General features: G+C 43.9%; 1 protein-coding gene across 2 annotated transcripts in view; it reads right to left on the bottom strand.

Annotated features, from left to right (window-relative positions):
• Nucleotides 1-13,929, bottom strand: part of foxp4 (forkhead box P4) — a 395,709-nt gene that overhangs the window by 43,171 nt on the left and 338,609 nt on the right. For both annotated transcript variants that reach the window (XM_073030525.1, XM_073030526.1), the window contains exons 9-10: nucleotides 2,069-2,156; nucleotides 1,138-1,221 (exon numbers count right to left, since the gene is read on the bottom strand). In XM_073030525.1, coding sequence (XP_072886626.1) covers nucleotides 1,138-1,221; nucleotides 2,069-2,156 — 172 coding nt within the window. The remainder of the gene's footprint in view (nucleotides 1-1,137; nucleotides 1,222-2,068; nucleotides 2,157-13,929) is intronic.

Here is a 13,929-nt window from a genome sequence, read left to right as displayed (position 1 = left end):
TAGACTGCTCATTAAGGATAGCACCAAGTTTCAGCTTGTAGTGTATCGATTCCTGGAACATTTACTTTGGACAAAAGATAGATGTGTGTTGCAAATAAACCAACAATGATTCATTTTTGATTGTTCATTCTGTTGTTGCTGAATCAAAGATTAATGACTTGGACATACCACGTATCGTAAAACAGACTAAAGGAACAATGAGTCAGCAAAAATCAGTCACACAGATCTCATGCACATTGCACAATTCCAATGTGCCTCGTCTCTGTAAGCAGTAAGGTTAACTCTGAGTCAGATTGTGATTTTAAACCACACTCTGGCAATCAGAACACTAGGCTAATCCTACACTGCCAGAGGTGCTGTTTTACAGATAAGATGTTGAACAAAGGCCCCATTAATTCACCGAGATGGACCAGAAAAAGTCCAGGGGTCCTATTTCAGAGAAGGGCTGCGGCATTCTTCCTAAACTACGCAGCAGATTATCTCATCACTGTCTCATTTCTCTTTATGAACTCCGCAGACTGTTTCCCACATTTTACAAAGAGCTCATCAAGCTGGAGAGGGTGCAGCAGAGATTTACAAAGATGCTACCTGCTCTAGAGGGCCTACGTTATAAGAAGTGGCCCTCACTAGATCTTTATTCCTTGGAAGATAGGAGAATCAGCGTTGATCAGATAGAAGTTTATAAAATCGCCAGAGGGTATGAATAAGATGGATGGACATAACTTTGGATTAGGGATTCCAAAACTAGAGAGCACAGCTACAATATAAGAGGGAGAGACATAAAGGAGACTCGAGAGGTAACTTCTTTACACAGAGGGTAGTGAGTAACTACCAGAGGGGAGGACAGTTGCAACATTCAAGAGGGATTTGAACAGATAAGTAAAGGGGAAGAGGTTGGAGGGTTACATTTCAAATGCAGGCAACTGGGACTACCAGGAAGGATGCTGTGGTTGGCATAGACTGTTGGGCCAAAGGGCCTGTTTCTGGGCTGTATGACTCTCTGACTGCAGATCAGAAGTACCTTTCTGACTGGAAAACATGTCTCTGTGTTTCCACTTTATGACATGTACGCCACAGAAACGTAATTCTTTTTTTATGTAAAAGTTATCTCAATGTGGTTCAAGTTGAAATACTTACAGGCTGGGCAAAAGGCTTTGGGTCAGATGGCCTCATGTGCAGGTGAGCCATCATGGCTTGAAGACGTTCCGTCTCCTTAGACAGCTGTGGGAAACAGGAAATTTGACTCATGTGAAGAAAAGAAGATTGTTATGTCATAGCAACATTCCAGTAATCCACAAGATGTCTTGAAACAAACGTTAGTTCACGGTTGGACACATGGATAAGCATTATGCTGAGGGATACCTGCCACTGCATTATCTTCACATTTTGATTTAGCAGGCTCTCTCCAAGATTGTTTAAAAAACCCAAGGCAAAAAAGACTGCAGATGCTGCAATCTGGAGCAACACACAAAACTCAGAACTCAGGAGGAACTCAGAAGATCAGGCAGCCTCCAGTCCAGATGAATAGTCCTGATCCTAAAAATCAACTGTCCATTTCTCACCACGGATGCTGCCTGACCTGCTGAGTTCCTGCAGCATTTTTTGTATTGTTCATTTTAAATCCCCTACATTTCAAATCTTTCCTCAGCTTACTCTTGTCAAGTGAATTTCGGCCTTCCTAGCATTTTCTGACGAGTTTAAGCTCTCAGTTTCCCGGAGCATTCCACTTTGTTCCCTCCAGTCCACTTAACAGAAAGCTATTTGCTTTTATTACCATGTCCCTCACACTTCCCACTAAATTTGCTCCCTTTCTGAGCAGGAAGAGGTCAATTGCAGGATTTGAAAATCTAAGGTCTTGGCAGAGGAAGATGTATTAAAGAAATTATGTGGTTTGATGAACGCAGAATATCAGAACGATAGGAACGCTATTGTGATGATTCAATAAATTTGTGCAATCATTGTGATAGCAATTTCAAAGACAGGTTTGCAACCCTGGGACTATTTGACACCCTGCAAGATAGGAAAGAAAGCTATAAACCTTCCAACATGGTGGCAAAAGGATACCAACCTGAATTTCAAGTTGCTGGACAACCTGCATCTGAACTCGACACTGGGCTGTACTGCGATCGTCAAGAGCATGTTCATTGTTGAGGTGCCTAAGGCAGAAAAGAATTCACAGCTTGAGATAGCAAGTATTGAAGTATCACTCTGGTGGCACCAGCAGTTAACTCAAGAACAAAGACAAAAATCGTCCGGCACTAACTACCGCATCACCTGTTTAAGGTTTCAACCACCAACTTACTGACCGTGCTTTCTACATTCACACCCAAATCATTTATATAAACCTGTGTCCCAGCACTGACACCATGTGGTACGCAGCTAATCCAAGAAATATCACCCTCTGAGTCCTACCCGTGGCAAATTATGAATCCAATCTGTGATTTCCCCTTGGATCCCATGTGGTCTGAACTATCACATTAGCCTGCCATGAGGGACTTTCTCAATGGCCTCACTAAAATCCATCTTCTCCACATCTACTGCTCTACCCTTATCAAACCTCTTGGGTACTTCCTCAAAGAACTCCAGGAGATTTGTCAGCTATGTCTTCCCACACACAAGGTCATGCTAACTACTTTAAATGAGACTGTCTCTCCAAATTTTTGTGGAACCTGTCCCTCAGAATCCCCTCCAGCAACTTACCCACCGCTGATGTCAGACTCACTGGCCTGTAGTTTCCTGGCTTATTTTTGTTAAACTTTTAAAACAATTGTACAACACCAGTCACTCTCCAGTCCTCCAAAACCTCACCTGTGGCTAGAGATGAAGCAAATATCTCTGTAAGTGCCTCCACACTTTCTTCTCTAATTTCCCACGAGATCCGAGAATGTACTAAGTCAGGCCCTGGGAGTTTAGTTACCTTAATGCACTTTAATGCTACCAATACCTCATCCCTGCTAATTTACACATGTTCTAGGAGAACATAAGTCACTTCCTTAGTTCCCATAATATTTTCTACAGTAAAAACTGAAAGGAGTAATCGCCATTAAAAATATCATCCATTTCCTTTGGTTCTACACATAGATGCCCATACTGATCTTTAACAGGACCTATTCTTTTACTTTTAATATATCAATGGAACCTATTGAGATTTTGCCTCTCCTTGCCTGCCAGATCTTTCTCATGTCTTCCCTTGCCTTTCATTTCTCTCTGTCAGTGCACTCCTACGTTTCTTATGGTCATCAAGAGATTCACTAGTTCCAAATTGCTTATGTGCAGTAGATATTTTGTTCTTCTTCTTAACCAGAGCCTCAACATCTCTTGTCAGCAAGGGTTCCCAAAACCAGCCAGCCTTCCCCTTCACACTAACAGGAACACGTAGGCACTGAACTCATGACATCCCACTTGGCAGGTGCTCCATTTCCTGGAACCTCACCCAATCAACCACTGCAAACTCACACCTAATGTCTCCCAGATTTGCTCTGCCCCAGATTAGGACCTTAACCTGTGAACTAGTCATATCCTTCTCCATTACTATTTAAAAACTAACAGAATTATGATCACTGGACCCAAAGTGCTCACCAACAGACATTTCCTCTACTTGTCCTGTCTCATTTCCTTGAAGGAAGTCCAGTGTTGTGCCCATTCTAGTAGTTCCCTCTATATATTGATAAAAGAAGCTTTCCTAGCACATTTCACAAATAATACTCTATCCAAGCCTTTTACACAATGGCTGGCCTACTCAATATTAGGGAAGTTAAATTCTTCCACTAACGCTACCTTATTATGTTTACCAAATGACTGCAACTACTCTACATTACCTGCTCCTTGTTACAGCTGATTATTGGGGGCCTATTATACAATCCCATCAGAGTGACCATATGGTTTCATTGGATGATTCCCCCAAGAATCTCCTCTCCAATGGCCATTGTTATGTACTTTTTCATCAAGAAGGCAACTCCCCCTCATCTCTTACCTACATCTCTGTCCTGCCCGTAGCATCTATATTCTGGAATGTTGAGCTCCCAGTCCTGCCCTTCCCTCACCCTTCCCTGTTATGACTATGAAATCACAGTTCCCAGAGTCAGTCATGCCCTGAGTTCATCCACCTTGTCTGTCAAGCCTCTTGCATTGAATTCAATGTGATTTAAACCAATGATTTTTTCTCTCCTTTCAATGTGCTCCTCTTTATTCTGCTGTCTACATTTTCTCTTATTGACTATGGCATTATGCCCCAATTCCTTAATCAGCTACCAGGTTTTTTTAAAATTTTGTACCTAACTCATACTGGTGCCAAAATGGTTGTGATGCATTTAGTATGGTAGTGCAGTGGGTAGTGCTTCTTGCTCCTACTGCTGGTGAGCAGTCTCGCGAAAGGGAGAATTCAGTGTGCGAGGATCTCCCTGCCAGTACGTAGCTTCCCCAAAAGCAAGCTTCATGTAGTGCCTCCTTGTCGGCAACACAAAGAAACTGAACTCCTTTCGGACTCAGGCTGAACTGCAGAGGACGGGGAGGAGCTGTGGCCCCTGCACACAGAGCACGCAAGCCCACCGGTGTGTGGACATGCCTTGGTGCTCATAAACCAGACCCCCGGTTATGGGTAAATAGCCCCACTGCCTTGTGGGCAGCCTTGGGAGAGATGAAGGCTACGGGAGTAAACCCAGACAGCAGATATGGAGTGGAGCTCCTAAGGTGGCTGGACGTCATTGAACATCCTTCCGGCAGCTCCTGCAGCCAAGCTGGTACCAGACATATTGCTTCATAAGCTTTCCTTTGGGCTACACTGGTGAGGCCAAGAGGGGGATCTTGACGACTGGGCATCTCAGGATCTCCTTACCTTCCGCCCAGGCTTGTGATGGTGATCACCCACTGTCTTTCAAGACAGATGGATGCCAACCAACTCATACCATAACCAAAGTGAACAGTTCATCGCTAATCTCAAAGTATAACCAGTATGGATATTAAGGCTCAAACATATTCTATTACAACTGAGAATTTCAGCACTAGTAATAAAGAACGCTTTGTTTAAGCCTTGGCTCCATTTTTTCTAATGACTTAACAGACTAGGAATGAGCATGGAAATTATTGTATCATAAATGAATTTTCCGAATTTTTTGGCTCTGAGAAGTGTTTTCAAAGTAAATGTTTTCTACAAATGTGTGAGTTTGCAGGAAATGCATCTCCCACGTATTGATGATCTTGGCTGACGCTGTCTTTGAGGTATGGATCAGGGGTAAGGTGGTGGGTCAGAGAAAGGACAAGGATTGATGACGAGACCCTATCCACTCTGCCGTCTCATGCAATTCTGACTTGGAAAGGCCTAAATCATATTACTGGAAGTCGAGATGGGTCATCTAAGTAAACCCAGTGAAATCACGCTTGGAATATATTGTGGTAAAAATCTAAAGTGAATCATTAATACCTTCTGGGGGGAAAAAAATAACCCATTCTCTTTCAATCCTGCTTGCGTCTACATGTTACTTTAATTCCACATGACTGTGACTGAGTTTTAACTGCCTGATTGCAGATATTGTGGGAATGAAGAAATACGGGTTAGTTCAGGACAGCAGCACTGAAGAAAAAATTCTTATTGAATGGTGGAACAGAAGAAATGGGCCAAATGACTTCTCCTGCTCATTTTTCTTATGCTTACGTTGCAGCAACTGGAACAAGCAATAAATGTTGGCTTTGTCAGTAAAACCTGTATCTTGAGAGAGAGCTTTTAAGAAAACGGCCTTCTTTGAGGATGAGAGAAGGTCCAATAGACTGCTAGAGGGGTCTGCTGAAGTTTGAGTGGGGTGGGCTCATGTTGAGATTGTCTTCGCTTATTTTGCCTCAGTGGCTGCTATTTGACCAGCTCCCAAGGTCCCAAGTCCTCCCAAGTCCTCTGGAAATCATGGACTTGGAGGAAGTGAGGGGGAGAGGAAGCAGAGCCAAGCCTTCCTCCTTTCCCTCTCTGCACTAAGTAGATTATCTGCTCACTATCTCATTGTTGTTTCTGGGAGCTTGCTATCTACAAATTAACTGCCATGATTCCTATATTAAAACGGTGAGTACTTAAAGAGGAGAGCTCAGTTGACTGCAAATTAACACCAAAATCCTGCACACGCTGGAAATCTGAAAAATTGCAGCAGAAACTTTGTCTTCTGACAAACGCTGCTTGATCTTTCTGAGTGTTTCCTATTTTTTCTGTTAGAAATCTTCATCATAGAATCATAGAACTGCATAGCACGGGAATAGGTCCATTCAGCCCATCTTGTCCCTGCAGACCAAGATGTCTATCTACACTAACTCCATTTGACTACAATAGGCCAATAGCCTTTTACTTTCTAAGTCTCTGTCCAACTGCCTTTTAAACCTATAATTGCGTCTTCCTCTGTCAGCTCATTATATGAAAAACTTACTAATCAGATCTCTTTTAAATTTCTCCTCTTTTGCCTTAAACCTGTGTGCTCTATTTCTGAATTACCCTGCCCTGGGAAAAAAAGGAGTTTGACTATTTATTCTATCTACTGTATGTCCCTTGATTCAGTCACCCCTTAGCCTCCTCCTCATCATAATCATCATTATGTGCCGTGTCGTATGATATGGGTGATCATGGTCTCATGACCATGATTGCTGTTGGCAAATTTTTCTAAAGAAGTAGTTTGCCATTTCCTCCTTCTGGGCAGTGTCTTTTCAAGAGCAAACACGAGGAAATCTGCAGATGCTGGAAATTCAAACAACACACACAAAATGCTGGTGGAACACAGCAGGCCAGGCAGCATCTATAGGGCGAAGCACTGTTGGCGCCTTGGGCCGAGACCCTTCGTCAGGACCCTTCTGTCCTGATGAAGGGTCTCGGCCCGAAACGTCGACAGTGCTTCTCCTTATAGATGCTGCCTGGCCTGCTGTGTTCCACCAGCATTTTGTGTGTGTTGAGTGTCTTTTCAAGATGGGTGACCCCAACCATTATCAATGCTTCAGAGATTGTCTGCCTGGCATCAGTGGTCGCACAGCCAGGACTTGCAATATGCGCCAACTGGTCATACAAGTGTCCACCACCAGTTCTCATGGCTTTATATGACACTGATCGGGGGGTGGGGGCTAGACAAGTGCTACACCTTGCCCAAGGGTGACCTGCAGGCTAGCGGAGGGAAGGAACGTGTTACACCTCCTTTGATTGAGGCGTATCTCCATCCTGCCACCCATTTAACCTCCTACCTTCCAGCGAAAATAAACTCAGCCTATACAGTCTCTCCGTATAAATGCAAACTCTATTCCAGGAAAGATATTCATGAATTGCTTCTGAACCCTCTCTGTAGTGTGGTGATCGAAACCGTACACAATACAGAACTCCAAGTGTATTCTAACCAATGTTTTATTACGTCCCAAACCTCATACTCATTACCTTGGCCTTTGAAAGTATTCTTCACCTAATCTATCCATTTGTGTCGCCATTCAATGATCTACGGAATTACTTCCCAATGCCCTTCACAAGACAAGAGCCGATGATATTACAGGAATGATGCTGGCGTGGATAGAAGGCTGGTGGATCAGCAGGAGGCAAGGAGTCAGAATAAAGAGGGCCTACTCTGGTTGGCTGCTGGTGACGAGCGGTGTTCCACAGGGGTGGATATCGGCATCTCTTCTTTTCGCATTATATGTCAATGATTTGGATGGCGGAATCGATGGCTCTGGGGCCAAGATTGCAGGTGATACAAAGACAGGTGGTGAGGTTGGTAGTGTTGAGGAAGCAGGGAGCCTGCAGAAGGATTGGGAGAAGGGCAGAGCGGCAGGTGGAATACAGTGTAGGGAAGTGTATGGTCATGCACTTTGGTAGAAGGAATAAAGGTGTGCGCTGTTTTCTAAATGGGGAGAAAATTCAAAAATCATTGGTATAAAAGGACTTAGGAGACCTTGTGCAGGATTCCCTAAAGGTTAACTTGCAGGTTGAATCAGCAGTAAGGAAGGAAAATGCAATGTTAGCATTCAATTCAAGAGGAATAGAAAATTAAAGCAAGAATGTGATGCTGATGCTTTATAAGGCGTTGATCAGACCACACTTGGAGTATTGTGAGCTGTTTTGGGTCCCTTAAAAGATGTGCTAGCACTGGGGAGGGTCCAGAGCAAATTCATAAGAATGATTCCGGAAATGAAAGGGTTAAGACATGAGGACCATTTGATGGCTCTGTGCCGATACTCGCTGAAGTTTAGAGGAATGAAGGGGTGGGGATCTCATTGAAACCTATTGAATATTAAAAGGCATAGATGGAGTAGAAGTGGAAGGGATGTTTCCCATAGTAGTTGAGTCCAGCAACGGTGGACATGGGACGTCCATTTAGAACAGAGATGAGAAGGAATTTCTTTAGCCAGAGGGTGATTAATCTGTGGAATTTATTGCCATGGACAGCTGTGTAGCCCAAGTCATTCAGGATATTTAACACAGAGGTAGATAGGTTCTTGGTTAAAACAACACACACAAAATGCTGGTGGAACACAGCAGGCCAGGCAGCATCTATAAGGAGAAGCACTGTCAACGTTTCGGGCCGAGACCCTTCGTCAGGACCGAAATGTTGACAGTGCTTCTCCTTATAGACGCTGCCTGGCCTGCTGTGTTCCACCAGCATTTTGTGTGTGTTGTTTGAATTTCCAGCATCTGCAGATTTCCTCGTGTAGGTTCCTGGTTAATCAGCTTGTCAAAGATTACGGGGAGAAGGTAGGAGAATGGGGTTGAGAGGGTTAATAAATAAATCATGATAGAATGACAGAGCAGATTCGAGGGGCCGAGTGGCCTAATTCTCCTCCCCTGTCTTATGGTTCCACTGTACATCAATGCTCCTAAGGTCCCTGCCATTTACTCCATATGTCCTACCAGAATTTGACTTCCCAAACTGCATCACCTCACACTTTTCGGGATTAAACTCCATCTGTTGACAACTGTTCAAAGGACAGTTAAGTTATGAGTTTCAAAAGCATGGGCACCTATGATCATCCAGTCGTTCCAGCACATTTGTCCATAGCTGTGAATAGACCAACCCACTTAACATGAGAGCTGACATGGGTCTTCAGGGTTGCAATGGGATACAAACTTCTGTGACTTTCTGTTTTGGATTTAATATATATATTCTGTCTCAATACAGATTTGTCAGTTCTTATCTTCAGAGCTAACTTAAATTATTTCTTTCAATCCCTGCTGACAGCCATGTCTGGTTCCACAAATAGAACTTTGACTCCTCTCAAGTACCTAACAGGCACAGAAGGTTTAGAAATGGAGTCTTCAAATGGCTGTTCAATTGCATGGGCCTCAAACATAAATGACTTGCAGCCAACACTGCCCCAACACACCTCCCATCACTCCCCCAACATGCTGAATCCCTACCACCACCGAACCTTCCCCACCCCCACCACAATCCATTTTTAACCTTACTAAAAACACTGGAAATGAATGCTGAGGTGTAAAGATGGTGGCTGATCACTACCTTCTCTTTAATACCATCATGCTCAATGTCAACCTCATGAATTTAGCAGTAGTTCTAGCCCTTAGGATCAGGAATTGTTGCCTTGCAGATGAGATGAGGAAATCAATGGGTTTTGATCAGGGCCAGGAATCAATGACCTAGCTTGGAGCTTTGAAACTCAAGTTCACACTGGAGATTTGCTGCACATCTCTCAACCAAAATTACCAGATAACTCTATTTGAAAAGCAGTCAAGATTAAATACTACCACAAGAAAATCTGCAGATGCTGGAAATCCAAGCAACACGCACAAAATGCTGGAGCAACTCAGCAGGCCAGGCAGCACCTATGGAGAAGAGAAAGCAGTCGACGTTTTAGTCCGAGACCCTTCATCTGGACTGGGTCTCGGCCCAAAATGCTGACTGTTTACTCTTTTCCATAGATGCTGCTTGGCCTGCTGAGTTCCTCCAGCATTTTGTGTGTGTTAGTTAAGATTGAAGTGTGTTTAGGGATGGTGGTCATATATTGGCCTGGCATGAGTAAGATCAGCAAGCTTCCTTCTTTGAAAGGCATTTGTGAATCAGTTAGATTTTTATGACAATCTGATAAGCTCCTAACTACATTTACCGATAACGATTTATTTTAAAGTTCACTTCAAAGTTTCAGATTGCCCTTCTGGGGATTAAACTTCAAGAGACCAGTAAAATGATCACCACATCATTTCACTTCTTTTGTTCTTAAAACCTTTTCTCTATCTCAATTTCAGGCTACACTTTTCTGCTGTCAGTCTGAAATACCTTAATGCTTATTTGTGTATTTTCTTGAGTGGAGGGGTTTTATTAAAGTGACGAGTTTATGGGCAGTACTTGCTGCGTCAGCTGAGAAGGGAAACATGCAAACCAATTTCTCTGCTCGTTATGCAATGATTATCCAGCCATTATGGGATAGTGAAAACAAATCCCACAGAATGCTCAGAAACATCTGGTTTCAGTTTGGCTAATCGACTGGTTGCCAGACTCCTACTCACAACCTGTCTGACCTCCACAGAGAAGCCTCTTGCAACCGCATTGAGATGGCCTGGTGTGTTAAGCCAGCACTAAGGGCTATTTGCTTGTGTTTGATTTCAGAATTCAGAATGATTGCTTGGGTGACAATCTGCGGTTTCTGGAGAATTTTTTTTGTCCTTTCTTTTCCCCCACCCTCACCATCTGCAAGGCCAGTGACTTCATAACAATGATCTCATCTGGGATTCACAGGGGAACAGATAGCTTCTCTTGGTTTCTGCTCGTCATTGGTGATTACAGAAAGGAGAATGACCTCACCCCTTCCTCTTAAGCAACATTGCACAGCTTGGTTCTGAAACACAGTACTGCTACTCTATTCCTTTACCTTGAACAAAGGGGCACTGTCTATCACCATCACTAGGAAATTAGCATCGTTCAAACCCCAGAAGTTTGAACACACTGGGTAAACACAATAAATATGAGCCCACTCTTTTAATACCGAGTGTGGGTGTTCATGAACAACAGAGAGAGAGAGAGAGTGTGTGTGTGTGTGTGTGTGTGTGTGTGTGTGTGTGTGTGTGTGTGTGTGTGTGTGTGTGTGTGTGTGTGTGTGTGTGTGTGTGTGTGTGTGTGTGTGTGTGTGTGTGTGTGTGTGTGTGTGTGTGTACATAGAGCAAAGGCTGGTTTTACTAACCCTCCTCAATGAACAGCTTGTGATACTGTGTTGTGTTTCATTTCCTGCCTCCCTCTCGTGTGTGTGAAGTACTGGACTAACTTCCCCCAAGTGATAACTAACTCTCTCTCTCTCTCTCTCACACACACGCAAGAGAAAACAATGGTCCTTATGGTCCGGTGCACAGGAAGACGAGCACTAAGTGTCCATCCTCTATTGTAGTTGAGCAGGGAGGAGCAAATTGATTTCTCAGTCTCGCAGATGGTGTTTGATGAAGGTGCAACTAGTTGCCGAAGACTCAGGAATTTGACCAGAATGAATGGCTGACATGTTCTCGCTAGCACTGTCTGCATTCAGAACTGAGTTTGTGGTGGCTGCAGACACAGATACACAAATAACTGCAGAAGCTTGAAGCTGAAGCAAAAAGGAAAGTGCTGGAAGAACTCAGTAGATTAGGCAGCAGCTGTGGAGGGAAAGGGATGATGATGATAGGGTCTTTTAAGAGACTCTGGGATGGCTACATGGAGCTTAGAAAAATAGAGGACTATGGGTAAAGCCTAAGTAGTTCTAAGGTAGGGACATGTTCGGCACAGCTTTGTGGGCCAAAGGGCCTGTATTGTGCTGTATGTTTTCTATGTTTCTATGTTATGTTTCAGGCTGAGATCCTACATCAGAAATGAGAGTGTAAATATTGTCAGTATATAGAAGTGAAAGAGAGGGGTGCGACAGAGGATGGTAGTGATAAGTGGAACCAGATGAGAGTGTGTGGGTGGTTGTGGTGGAAGGAGCAGAAGGCTCTAGCAGTGGGAAGGGAGCATTGAAACAGTTCATCATCCCTCCCTTATCTGCCTCCATCTGTCACCTTCCAGTTTCTGTCTTTATGCTTCCCCCTCCCCTCATCCACTTACCTCCATCTGTGGGAATATGGAAGTAGATGGCAGAGAAAGTACAATTGCAGTGTTTAAAATGCAGTTACACGGGTGCACGATTAAGGCTGATTTATACTGGTGTGTACGGGCTACGCCGCAACCCTGATTTTCACTTCTGCGTCGCTCTACGCCGTAGCGAGCACGCATTGGTGTGCGCCAAAACACTAGTTGGCGGTGGGGTTTCTATGCCACTGTGTTGAGTTTCTTCGTGAGAGACATGGACGAGGAAATGTATTTCAACCATTTTCGCATGTCGGCAGGTACATTTGATGATTTGGTTCATCTATTTCGCATCGGTGTACGAACAGCCTACAGACATGGCGGAGAAGAAGCAACCGGGAATGCGTAGGAGGAAATGCGATGCTACCAAGCGGACCAGTCACAGTCGTTGCGGTCTGCGTTGCCGTGACGTGTGAGTAACTTTTTTGGAGAGGTGCATGTCACCCTACAACGTAGGGTATGGTGTAGGTACAGCGTAGGGTATGCGTTACCTACGGCATTGATGCGATGCACAAGTATAAATCAGCCTTTAGGAAGAGATATTGGCCAAGTGTTGACACCTCGTCCTGCATGTACAAGATGGGCCAAAGTGCCCATTTTGATGCTGTATGACTCTATGACTCACCTATCACCTACCAGCCCTGCTCCACCTGCTCATCCTACTCCCCTAATCTGGTTCCACCAATCACCTACCAGTCTCCCTCTCTCATTTCTATATACACTACACTCTCGGTCCTGATGCAGGCTCTTGACCCCAAACATCGGCCATCCCTTTACCTCCACAGGTGTTGCTTGATGCACTGAGTAGATCCAACAGTTTAGTTTCTTGGTGGAGATAGTATCGCCATCTTGCCTTTTTAGTCGGTTGTGATGTAATCATGAATTATTTTATGAGGGGTGATTGATGTTTGTGGCCCAAGGTAGAAGGAGACAATTTTAGAAAACCTAGCACATTTATTTTTCAACATAGTCCCCTCCTACACGTACACATTTAGTTCAGCGGTCGTGGAGCATACGGATCCCTTCTTTGTAGAAGTGGTCCACAGCAGGGGTGATTGATAAGTCTGTGGCCTAAGGTAGAACGAGATGAGTTATTAACTTCAAACTTTCTGCATTATCACTCAAAGAGTTGAACTGCATGTGCATGTAACAAGAGCATCTTGGAACTCCAGGTGTCCACAGCAGGGGTGATTGATAAGTTCATGGCCTAAGGTGGAAGGAGATGAGTTTTCCAGCTCTTGTTACATCTACATGCAGTTCAACTCTTTGAGTGAAAATGCAGAAAGTTTGAACTTAATAACTTATCTCGTTCTACCTTAGGACATGGACTTATCAATCACCCCCGCTGTGGACCACTTCTGGAGGTCCAAGATGCTGACTTCTACAAGGAAGGGATCTGTATGCTCCATATCGGCTGGATTAATATTTTAGTGCAGATAACCTTGTTCTGGCTGTGTTGTAAGGTGTTTGGACAAGATTTGTTTGAGGTGTAATCTTCCACCACCATGGAGCTCACACTGACTCTCAAGAACTTACTATTCTTTGACTGGATTCTAAAACAGCTAACTCTTTCTCTATTTCCTTAACACTTTTTTTTAAGCTTGCCTTTCCTGTCACTCCTTAATACCAGTTATAACCTCTTCCTTATTCTTCCCCTCAGCATGGTAGCATGCTGTTATTCATGTAATGCTATTATACTGTCAGCAGTCACCAATCCCGGTTCAATTCCCACTGCTTCCTGTAAGGAGTTTGTAAGTTCTTCCTGTGACCACATGGGTTTCCTCTGGGTACTCTATCTTCCTCCCACGTTCCAATGAGGTACGGGTTAAGGTTAGTGAGTTGTGGGCGTGCTACTTTGGCACCAGAAGACTGGTAATACTTGTAGGCT

This window comes from Hemitrygon akajei, chromosome 27 (genome assembly GCF_048418815.1).
Source record: "Hemitrygon akajei chromosome 27, sHemAka1.3, whole genome shotgun sequence".
NCBI lineage: Eukaryota > Metazoa > Chordata > Chondrichthyes > Myliobatiformes > Dasyatidae > Hemitrygon > Hemitrygon akajei.
The sequence above is the reverse complement of the archived record's forward strand: the minus strand, read 5'-3'. Positions and strand labels throughout refer to the sequence as shown.